Source organism: Alligator sinensis, unplaced genomic scaffold (assembly GCF_000455745.1).
Source record: "Alligator sinensis unplaced genomic scaffold, ASM45574v1 scaffold1205_1, whole genome shotgun sequence".
Classification (NCBI taxonomy): domain Eukaryota; kingdom Metazoa; phylum Chordata; order Crocodylia; family Alligatoridae; genus Alligator; species Alligator sinensis.
In genome coordinates this window covers 39,372-51,938 of record NW_005842834.1, presented here as the reverse complement: position 1 = coordinate 51,938, position 12,567 = coordinate 39,372, and the positions used below count along the sequence as shown (strand labels likewise).

The 12,567-nt window shown below is 45.3% G+C and overlaps 1 protein-coding gene across 1 annotated transcript in view; it reads right to left on the bottom strand.

The window, feature by feature from the left end:
• Positions 1 to 1,730: 1,730 nt before the first annotated feature.
• LOC106722890 (protocadherin alpha-9-like) overlaps positions 1,731 to 12,567 on the bottom strand; it is a 27,025-nt gene continuing 16,188 nt past the window's right edge. The window contains exons 6-7 of the mRNA XM_014525571.1: positions 12,361 to 12,555; positions 1,731 to 1,808 (exon numbers count right to left, since the gene is read on the bottom strand). Coding sequence (XP_014381057.1) covers positions 1,731 to 1,808; positions 12,361 to 12,555 — 273 coding nt within the window. The remainder of the gene's footprint in view (positions 1,809 to 12,360; positions 12,556 to 12,567) is intronic.

Here is a 12,567-nt window from a genome sequence, read left to right as displayed (position 1 = left end):
TAAGCACTTCAACGTATTTTGCACTGTCACCTTCTTCTTTAAGGATTTTTGTCCCTTGCACACAAGCTTTATCCTTTAAGAAGTATATAATACTTAAGTACATAATTCCTCATCGGAAACTATCAGTGTTTGGATTGGTGATGGATGACTATATTCAAGAAAAAGGATCCAGACAGTAAAAGTGAATGTAATGTCATGGTCGGTCTGAGGGTTTGGGTCCACCTGGAACAAGGTATCTGGGTCTTAAATCCAGTGCCAAAAAGGGTAGCTGTAAAATTAGAAGGGGTAAGTGATGAATAGGTAGTTCCAGACCAAACAGTGGGAGCACCACCAGGATGAGGTAAGGACAGCAGATCACAATACTTTCCCTCCTGAAAGGCCACATATATCCTGGGACAGGGCTATGACATGATCAGTCCAGGTCATCACTGTAATAAGCCAGCCCAGATGCCAGCCATGGACCTACAAGTCCTCAGTGGCAGTGGTGGAAGTAGATGTTTGAATCTCAATAGCTGTGAAGGCAGATGAAGGCTGCACTGGAAAAAGACCCCTAGTTATCTTGATCTCCTTGCCATTGGACAGCAAGGTCCTGTTCTGTCAAGAGCCACCTTGAAGTTGATGTGCAGCAGCTTCTCCATGATAAAAGAAGTCACACACAGGCATCATCCTGAAGACAGCTTTGCAAGCACATTCCCCAAGTGCTTTGGTGAAAAGCAAATGGTGCTGGGGTAGGACTGTGAGGTCTGGAAGCTCCTACTTGTGAACTGGCATGAAAGCAGAAATACAAGAAGATTGTCTAGCACTCGGATGAGACAGGAGTGTGGTGCGGCAGTTATCACTGCGACTGAGCAGCCCTCTTTGGGATTCACTCTGCTCACCCCACACATGGAGGGGGTAGAAAAAGTGCCCTAAACATACCTGTCTAATACCGTATATGTATTTCCTCCTGACTGGATAACCACATCCACTGGGATCACCTTTACTGAAGTCGAAAATACCAGTGAAGATACACCTTAATTTTCAGGAGCTGGAACATAAGTACCCTCCTGGACAATCCTAACAGTGAATTCCTAGAGGATCACAATGCAATCGTGGCCTGAGAATTCAGGTGACATAACATCTATAGAGCTGCACTGCGTGAGACTTGGAAAGCAGGAGACAAGCAGCTCATCAAAGATGAAGGCAGTTATACCTTCTTCTGGAAGGGTAAACAAGGAGAAGAACAACAATTTTATGGAGTTGGTTTTGCCATTAAGAATGAACTCATAAATCAACTCAGTTATTTCCCTATCAGACTTAATGAGGACCTCTCTGCTTCAACTGGTGGAGAGACAACATGCCACTGTCTTCAGTGTGTATGCCTTGACTATTGATGTCATCCATGAAACCAAGGAGGAATTCTATGTCAACCTTAATCAAGTCCTTTCTGATATTCTGGAGGGAGACAGGCTTCTTCTTCTCAGCGATTTCAATGCCAGAGTCAGAAGAGACTCTAACCTCTGGAATGGAACCATCAGCATGCAAGGAGCAGGAGAGGTCAACTCCAGTGGCATCCTCCTCTTGAGCAAATGCACAGAACATGGACTCATTTTCATCAACACTCTGTTCAACCAGAAAAACAGGCGTAAGACATCATGGCAACACCCATAATATAAGCATTGGCACCTGATCGACATCATGTCATCATCCGTGCCTGCTATTACTAAGATGTCCACATCACACAAACTATGCTAGAAGCTGGTGATGGCTGGACTGATCACCCACTCATCTGCTCTTTTACACCACTCAAACTGGCTCCCAAATGACAGCTACAGGAGAAGGAATGCTGATAGAAGGTCAAAATGGAAAGACTCAAGGACCCAACCAAGCAAGCCCTCTTCTACCAGTGCCTCCCCATGCTCCGAATTGAATTACTGTCCCCCAAATTGGGCTGAATCCCAATCGGAATCAAATATGGCCCACTTCACACACCCTTGAAACCTAAGGATGGATGAGACCTAATCAAGGAAAGAGAGGCCATCACTGCTTGTTGAAAGGAACAATTTTGAAGACCTCAGTCAAGACTGTCCTTTTCAATTCCATCCCACAACACCCAGTCAGAGATGATCTCAGAATCTCTCCAACCTGTGATGAAGTAAGAAAACCCATCAAGGAGCTGAAGAATGACAAAGCATCTGAAGTGGATTGAATACCTTGGGAAATCTTCAATCTTGGGGAAGAGGGGCTCACATCACAGCTTCATGAAATCATCTTAAGGATCTGGAATGATAAGGAAATCCCAGAGGATCTCTGGGATGCCATGATTCTGACAATCTTCAAGAAAGGAGACATGTTTGACTGTGGAAACTATAGAGCAATTGCCTTGCTATCCATTACGGGTGTGCGAAGTGGGCCCTATTCGATTCAGACTGGATTCAGCCCGAGTCGGGGAACAGTGATTCGATTCATTGATTCGGATCACTGTCCTGATTTGATTCATCCAAATCCAAATCTAAAGATCTGATGCTGAATCAGAGAATCAGCGATTCAACCATAGACACAACTTTATGTTTTTTTCTACATAACTTGAGGTACCAGGTACGGCTTGTGAACGCTGACATGGTATGGCAGATGAAGCTTCCCACAAGAGCATGGGGAGGGCCCCCTATGTGCTTGGCAGTGGACCCGGAAGTGGACCAGAAGTACTTCCGATCCACTTCCAGGCCCACCACCAAGCACACTGGGGACCACCTCATGCTCCAGTGGGATGCTCCATCCACCCCACCATCACAGTGTTCACGTGCCACCTGATACCTTGAGGTATGTAGAAAAAATATATAAAGCTGTGTCTATGTCCAAATTATTGAATGTCTCCAAATCTCTCCAGATTGAATCAGAGACTTGCGATTCAGTTTGGAGAGATTAATGGGTCTCCTGATTCATTTTGGATTTGGAGATTTGGCCACTGCATTGGGCTCAATCTCCGCTAAATTGAATCAGCGACCAAAGCTTCGCACAGGCTTGCTGTCCATCACAGGAAAGATAATTGTGAGAATCCTCCTGAACTGTCTCCTTCATTTACTGAAGAGCTCCCCCTGGAATCTCAGTGTGGGTTACAGCTTCAAGAGGTACAACTGACGTGATCTTCACAGCTTGCCAGCTGCACGAGAAATGCCAAAAACAACATAAGCTTCTCTATGTAGCCTTCTTTGACCTCACAAAAGATTTCAACTCTGTTGGTTGAGAAATATTGTCGAGGATCCTTGTAAATTGTGGATGCCCACCAAAATGTGTCACCATTCTCTGCCTGCTCCATGACGGTATGCAAGTCAAGTTCTCAGTAACTGATCTATCATAGATCCCTTTGAGGTTACAATGGGAGTTAAGCAAGGCTGCACCATTGGTCCAACACTCTTCTCAATATTCCTTGCCATGATGCTATATCGAACCATAAACAAGCTTCCAGCTTGACTGGAGATAAACTACTAAATGGATTGTAAGTTAACCTCAGCCAACTGTGAGCAAAAAATGAGACCACCCTGACCTCAACAACTGAGCTCCAGTATGCTAAAAACGCTGTAGTGTGCGTTCACTTGGAAGCTGACTTTCAGGCAATAAGTGACATCTTTACTGAGGCACACAAGAATATGGAGCTGATGCTTAACACTCGTAAGATTAAGGTCCCTCTCCAGCAAGCTCCTAATGAACAGTCCCCAACTCTGGTAATCCAGATCCATGGCAGGACTCTGGAGAAGGTTGAGTATTTCCCGTACCTTGGAAGCTATCACTCACAAAAGGCTGACATGAATGAAGAAATCCAACATCAACTCAACTATGCAAGCGCAGCCTTTGGGTGCCTGAAGAAATGGGTGTTCAAAGATCATGACATCAGAACTGAAACCAAGCTCATGGTTTATCAAGCAATCATGTTCCCACCTTGCTGTACAGGGCTGAGACATGGACACTTTACAGGAAACATTTAAAGTATTTGAGAAGTACCATCAACACTGCCCTTGGAAGATTCTCTGAATCCAGAGGGAAGACAGATGCACCAAAAATAGCACCCTCCTGCAAGCAAAAGCCATCAGGATTTAGAAAATGATCTTCAGACATAAACTTCATTGGGCCAGCCAACCCATCCATACATCCAAATCCAGACTCCTGAGGAAATTCTCCCATCTCAGCCAAGGTGTATGCTCAAGAGTGGGGCAGAGAAAGTGCTACAAGGATGTCTTCAAGGACAACTTTAAAAACAGCAACATTGATGTCAACTCATGGGAGACTAGTCCAGGACCAACTGTTACCATATTTGCCCATTACTTTGGGGTGTGCTCATTTATTAGGGATAGTTTCTAGGGTCTTGGTGATTCTGTCAATGTGCTGCTTGTGTTTCTATACGGAGCTGTATCTCTCCCTTCTGCAAGCCCTCACCCCCAGTGGAGCTATCTTGCAGGACTCAGTCTCAATGGGACAGGGTTCCTCCAGTCACTAAATCAGTCATACACACAAACACACACAAATTAACGTGACATGCCTGACCTGGCCGGGCAGATCAGCATGGACAGGCTGACACCCTCATATGCCAAGAATCAGTTCATAAGAGCAACAATAAAATGCAGTCAGACACAAGCACACAGGTAAACACAATCCCTCTGCCTCCAGCTGGGTGTCCAGCTGACTCCCTCATGGGCCAGCATTCAGTTCATAAGGGCACGTCTGAGTCAAACTGGGTCAATCAGCCTGTACAAGCTGATCCCCTTATGTGTTTCAAACTCAGCACGTCCCAATCTTTGGCCTCTTGATGAGCAGACCCCACAGTATTTTTGGGCTTCACAGGGATCTTTAGCTTAGGTAAAAGAAGCGTTGCTGCAGAGCACAGAAGGAAAGAGAAGCAGAGAAGGAAAAATATACCCAGTTACTACCAGTTTGACTATAAAAGTTATTTATTGCTAAGCATGTGAAATATAGGTACCTCAAGGTACCAGGCAGCACATGAACGTGGAGATCGTGGGGCAGATGGAGCATCCCACTGGAGCGTGAGGTGGTCCCCAGTGTGCTCGGCGGCAGACCTGGAAGTGGACCAGAAGCAATTCCAGGCCACTTCTGGGTCTGCTGCGGAGTGCGCGGGGACCCCCGTCCACCCCATAGCTCAGCAACTGGTGCCTTTTGGCTCTGGGGGGGCACCCAGTGTCCCCCCGTGGCCGATTGCTGAGCTGGGGGGAAGTGCGGGGGGAGTCCCCTACACACTCAGCAGTGGGCCTGCAAGTGGATCGGAAGTACTTCCGGTCCACTTCCAGGTCCGCTTCTGAGCACAAAGGGGGCCCTCCCCATGCTCTTGTGGGAAGCTTCATCTGCCATACTATGTCAGCATTCTTGGTACCTCGAGATATGTAGAAAAAATATAAAGTTGTGTCTATGGCCAAATCACTGATTCTCTGAATCAGCATCGAATCTTCAGATTCGGATTCAGACGAATTGAATCAGGACAATGATCTGAATGAATTAATCGAATCACTGTCCCCAAATCGGGCCGAATCCCAATCTGAATCGAATATGGCCCACTTTGCACACCCCTAATGGACAGCAAGGCAATCGCTTTGGAGTACCATTATATATTTCATATGGATGTCTTCAAGGACAACTTTAAAAACAGCAACATTAATGTCAACTCGTGGGAGACTAGTCCAGGACCAAACCAAATGAAGGAAGAGTCTGATGCAGGGATCTCAGTACTTTGAAACCTCATGACAACAACAGGAGATGGAAAAGCATGAGCTGCAGAAACAGTGTTGTGGACCAAATCAAGAATCCAGCACCACCCACCCCACATAGATACACATATCTGAGCTGCAGTAAAGGCTGTTGATCCCAGATAGTCCTCATCACGCATCTTTGGACACACAGATAAGACAATCATGGAAGACAATTGTCAGTGCCTGCAAGGGACAGCCAAAGAAAGAAGACTATTCAAAATTCTTGCCCACACTGTTCAGTGTGTCCTCAATGAATTATTCACTGGACATTATCTAAACAGAATGAGCAGGGTACGAATGACTGCCTTCCTACTATTGCTGTACAACTGGCATGTGATCAATTAAAGAAATTAGACATATATTAGTCAGCAGGACTGGGTGAACTCCATTAGTGTGCTGAAGGAGCTGGCCAAAGTCATCGTGGAGCCTCTGGCAAAACTCTTCCAAAATTTGTGGCACTCCAGAGAGGTTGCTGAAGACTGGAAGAGGGCCAATGTTGTGCCCATCTTCAAGAAGGGGAAGAGGGAAGACCTAGGCAACTATAGGCCAATTAGCCTAACTTCAATCCAAGGGAAAATCCTGGACAAATTCATTAAGGAGTCTATTCATTAAAGAGGCTTGCAGAAGGTGGGATTCTGAACAACAGCCAGCATGCCTTCATCATGGGCAAATCTTGTCTTACCAAACACATCTCTTTTTACGATTGGTAACTCGCCACCTGGATAAGAGAGAGGAGGTGGACATTGTATGCCTTGACATTCAAAAAGCCTTTGATCTGGTATCCCATGGTGTTCTCACAAGAAAATTGGAGGATTATGGGCTTAACTACATGACAGTTAGGTGGGTAGGAAGCCGGGTGCAGGATAGGACCCAGAGAGTCCTAATGACTCGGATCTGTGTCATCCTGGCGAGAAGTGGCCAGTGGTGTCCCACAGGGCTCAGTCCTTGGTCCAGTACTTTTCAACCTCTTTATCAATGATTTGGATGTGGGGGTGAAGAGCTCACTGGCCAAGTTCATGGATGACGTCGAGTTATGGAGAAGCATGGTCATGCTTAAAGATAGCCTGCAGATACAGGTGGATCTAGACAGGCTAGCAAGTTGGGTGAGCTGGAACCAGATACAGTTAAACACTGGGAAATGTAAAGTGCTCAACTTGGGGACAAACAATCCCCTGCACACCTACAGGCTTGGCAGCGCCAAACTGACAAGCACCACTAAAGAAAGGGACCTGGAGGTAATAATAGACCATAGTATGAATGTGAGCCGGCAGTGCAACACTGTAGCCAGCAGGGCAAATTATACTTTGGTATGCTTCAATCAGTGCATCTCCACTAAAACTGAGGAGCACTGGTGAGATGGCAGCTGGAGTACTGCATCCAGTTTTGGACACTGCACTTTGAAAAGGATGTGGTAAAGCTTGAGAGAGTCCAGAGAAGGGCCACCCGTATGATCAGAGACTTGCATAGCCAGCCATACAAGGAAAGACTGAGGGACCTGGGACTCTTCAGCCTAAAAAACAGAAGGCTGAGAGGGGATCTGGTAGCAGCTTACCACTGTCACAACCCAGTGATTTTGGTGCCTCGGCACGATGGAATTTTCCCGCCACATGAGAGCCTCTTGCACAGCAAAGGGTTTTTGTTGCAACAGAAAAACCCCGGTGCAAGAGAGTTCCCGCCATTTGAATGCAAATTTGTGTCCCGCTATTGGCCAGTTCTAAATTATTCCTACGTGGCGGCTAGTAATTGGCTTGCTAGCCATTTAAAATTTCGTGCGACTTCCGCCCAAGTCGGAGAACTTTGAGCACGCTGCAGAGTGCCTCTAAAGAGATCTGACTTGTGGCTGAGCTGATCGATAGACTGATCACCTATCGATTCTTCTCCCCGTCGCCGAGCACAATCCTCGACATACGCTTTCCCTGCCGGCTTAATTTGTGGACGGATTAGCTGGCCTGAGCCTTGCCAGCTGGAGCAACTCACATAGTTGTTCAAGCGACCGGACCACCTGCATCGCAGCTACAAGCGGCCTAAGTAAAGTTTTTGCAACCAATAAGCTGTGTCTGCCTCTCCATTCACCAGCCCGCCCAAACGACTAAGTGATTTCTGAATCATCTCGAGTCGGCTCCGGCCGTCCAAGACAACCACTACATCAAGGGAGTACACCAAGGGCTGGTGAACAACTGCTTACCAGGGTACCCTTGCAGGAAACCAGGAGTAATGGCCACAAACTTTTGGAAGACCATTTCAGGCTCAATATTAGCAAAAACTTCTTCACGGTTAGTGTGTGCAAACTGTGTAATAAGCTCCCGCCACATATGGTGCAATTGCCGACCCTGGAAAAGTTCAAAAGGAGACTGGAAAGTCACCTTGCTGAGGTCACCTGACCTCAGCTGTCTTTGCTGCCTGGTGCAGGGGGCTAGGCCTGATGATCTTCTGAGATCCCTTCCAGCCTTACAGTCTATGGATCTATGAATCTATGAATAAAGCTGCAACAAATACAGAAGTAATTACTTGCCAATATTCAGTTCCTAACACTCTGTGGAACCCTCTACAAAATAACTTAGTCCTTTAGAAATTCTAAAGGCTTTATCTTGAGAATTCCCGGTGAGTTACCATAGTACTGTTTTCCTGATTTTTCACAGGAGGAATGCCAACTAGTGTTCAATTATGAGATGCATGCCATCCAGGTTTCAAGACTTTAACTTTTTAGAATACTTTATAAGTTTAACACAGGCTCCCATGTTTTCATCTCCAGTTTCAAGTGCTCTGAAAATGAGGCATATTCAATAGCCTGTATCTGCTCTCCTTCTGTCTTCCAGCTATTTCCCCTTCCACATGTCATCTCCCCTCTGTAGGTGAGTCACCTTCTCTCCTTTTCCTCCATACAAGCTAGTGCATTGTGAGTACGTAAGAAACTGGCTGCTCTCAAAAACATTTGTAGTGACCCAAAAATTGACGAAAACAACCCATCTCAAATACTGCTGTTCAAATCCAGGAAAGACGGAAGCAACTTTTTGGGCTGTCCACTGAACCACTGAAAATGTAATGTTATTTTTGGCTGTATTAGTATTCAAATTGAATCAGGAATTTTTTATATTCATCACCTCTAATCTCTACTCCCTTCATCATCACCGTCATGTGAAGCTGCACTTAGGAGCTAGATTTTAGCATCATTATTACCGTCTTAATGAAGTACATTTTCTTACAGGCATCTACACCATATGTTTTACAGGCAAATCCGCATTCCAAGATTGCAAAACATGACTTTACTATTCCAAACTTTTAAAACTCTTCATGGCCTTGCAACAGCAAAGCAAATATAGAGGTGTTTTTCCTATCTATACCAACAGTTTTTACACAATTATTTCTTTGTTAGTGTTTTATGTCTTGCCATTGTTTTCCCTTTGACACCAACTTGGTTGTTGTTTTCATTAAAGTATAATAATTATTAAGCTATGCCCAAACTCAGATAGGAAACACCTGAACACACAAGTGTCAGAATAAATAGAGCAAGATAGGTAAGAAGCAGGATACATATGGCAGAAAGTCAAGGAGTCCCCAAAAGCAACAACAAAGCTTCAAAATGTCTATATCACTATGGTTCTTTCTACAGCTGAAGTTAGTCCCAAGTCCTTCCAGTGCTGCCATGTGCCCCTGGGGCCACTGGGGGGTGGGGTGAGAGCTCCAGTCTTTGGCCACGTGGCTGCTTGAACTTGGCTGCCATACTGAAGCCAAACCCAGCTGTCAGCACTTTGCAGCCACATTGGGAACTCTGAACCCTTGCCAGCTCCTTCCCTGACTAGGAGCAGCATGCCCAATAGGAAGCACAGGCCAGGTCTCCCCATGCCCACCCTGCCTCCCCACACTAAGGTTTCCCCTACCCCTGCCCGCAATGCCCAGTGCCCCGCTGCTCCAGCCCAGCCCCTGCCAGCCCAGAGCCCCACACTGCTGCTGGCCATGGTCCTGGGCTGGCCCTGCTGTGTCCCTCCCCTCCCCCCCAACCAACCCTTCAGCCAGTCCCCAGGATAGCCACGTACCCGCCAGCACAAGCCAGGGCACCAAGATCACGAGGCCCTGGCTGACCCCCTTCTCCTGCATTCCCACCTCCAACCTGCCTGCCCTACCACCCACATACTCCCTATCCCCTGCCCACACCCAATACCACTCTCAAAACATGTACCTCCTTGAAACAAACAAACAAACAAAACTATTACCCTGACCACCCCGACATGCATTCCTCCCTATTTCCCCTTCAAAAAACTGCTCCTACACAACCCTCCCTACCGACCAATAAAATAAATCAGCTTACAAGTGGCAAACTATATAGAGAGCAGTCTAGCCCTGGGGGAGGAGAGGTGCCCAGCCAGAACCCCTGGGGCTGGGCTCATGCTGGCCCCTTTTAGCTAGCCAGACGTGGCACTAAATTTAGTGCAGGGTCACACTGGCATGTACGTTAGTGTGGTTTAACTAATCATGCCTAAATTTGATACCTGCATTTGCTGGTATCAAATTTAGGTGTGATAAGCCTAATTTTGCCATTTTTAATATGCATTAAGGGTATGTATGTGTAGACATGCTCCCCTAATGCTCTTTAAATTAGGCTAATGTGCATGAGCAAGTCTCATGTAGATCTGTCCATAGTGTTCAATACTACTCCTCTATAAAATATGGATGAAGGTACACAAAGGAGAGACAACACACCTGACCTTAAGTTTAAGTAATTGCAAAAAAAATTGTATTAACAGGTCCTAGAAATCTATATCAAAGGTGCTAAAAGGCAGGCTGTAATTGAGACAGGAAAAATAGCCTACTTACAGCTTTGTAATGGCCATTAATGGAACTATGAGAGAGAGAAAGCAACTATTTGGCATAATGAAATATATGCCATCTAGCTACATAATCCCAGCATTTTGGAATGAAGAAGGGAAAGCAGCTTGGAAGCCACACTCTAGAATCCTTACAGAACAATAGAAATCTTCAAATTCTCCCACCATTAGAAGCATGAAAAAGCTTTTGATAGGGTTGGGTAGAAATATTTGATAGGACTGGATCCCTGCTATCTGGATCCAACTTTCATACAAATCAAAAATATTATATTGCCACCCCAAATAATATTATTTCTAATCAATTGCAGCTGGAGTTCTTTTTCCCAAAGGGAGTAAGGCAAGGATGCAGAATGTACTAATGAATCCTATGCACAACAATTAATACTAAAGGACGCAGGCAGACAGAGAAGATGGAAGGAAGGAAGTTACTTTACCAATACACTTCTATTTCTTCAACAGGTGGGGATGCCATCCTTAAACTACACCGATGAATAAAATGAAGCCCAAATTACTAGAGAAGTAAAATGAAACAGGAATACAATCTAATAGAAAAAACTCCACAGGGCAGGATCAGAACTGTCACAATCTACTGACTGAACAAATGTAACACATGTAAAACAAATGTAAAGATCTGGCATCAAATATGTTAGGACACCAATCTTTTACCATTTCAAATGACCCTTAGGAGGTAACTGGAAATAACTGATAATATATTGCAAATTAAGGATTTTGGGGGGTTTTATGGGAATTTTAATAGAGTCACCTTTCTGGAGAGCACAAGAATGGATTGTACAGAGATTTAAAATAAGTTTTGCACTGCAACTCCGGGCTCTCAGAAACAGTCAATATTTAGGAAAAGTATAAAATCTGTGCTGGTCATTATGGAAAAAGTAACAGGAAATGGGAAGATCTGTCTGTTGTACAATAAAATTTCTTCAAAATTAAGTATCACTGGAATTTCATAATACTTAATGTCACCTATGGAAACGTGTTGAAAGTTTTATGGATGAGTGCATAATGACAAGCATGTGGAGACAGAAGTAACTTTTTCATACTTTAGGGGAACACTTCCTTATTCAGAAACGTTGATATATAAGTGTAGAAGCCAAAGAACAGGTAAAAGAAGACATCTTAGGTAATAATTGTGTGGTGAGTGTTTGCAACTATTAGTGAATACAACTAAGTTAATCAGGCATGTTTTCGGGGTAGTCAAAATGGCCATAACAGATGTACCGGAAGAAATAAAAGACTTGAAACCCTTGTACGTTGTTATGACAAGATTTGAGAAATAACTGTCATGGAAAAAAGATCCATTTCCAAGAATGAAGAAAAGAGAGAAGGAAGATAAGAAAGAAGCTTCCAATTTAACAATCCATGCAGCTTGTAGCACATTACTCTTGGCAAATAGCCACCGTACCCAAACTGGCCTTCTCCTGTGCTGGCATGCAGCTCTGAAATTCAGGTCAAGGCATTCTTACCAAGACACTGCATCTACATCACACAAAATAAAGCTCCTTGCAAAATGATGGTGAAATTACTGATAAGTAGCCAGAGGATCATTGAACAATCTCTTGTACTGTGATCACTCAATATCTCATTCAGGACAATAGACCTGCAAACTCTGGGTACCATACAGTGATTATGCATATCGAAGTCTGCAATCACACAAAATGCACACAGCAAACCAGAGTAAACGACATTGTAAAATACTTATCAGCAGATAATTCTATTTGTTTCCCGGTCCGGAACAGGGAAAACAAAATCTGGGAGCCGTGCAAGGAAAGAGGCGAATAAAGACATCTCACCATTGCGCTGCCATCCGGGCCGGCGCCGCCGCCTCCCGTCTTCTTGTCCGCACTGCCGGCGGCGGCGGCGGGCGGGCAGCCGGGGCTGAACACCATGAGGTCGGCCTTGCCCGCCGCCTCGCCGACTCCCAGCTGGCGGCTGTGGCGCTGCGAGTACGACCAGCTGCCCACCTCGCTGGCGCACACCAGCGCCGCCTGGCCCGGGCC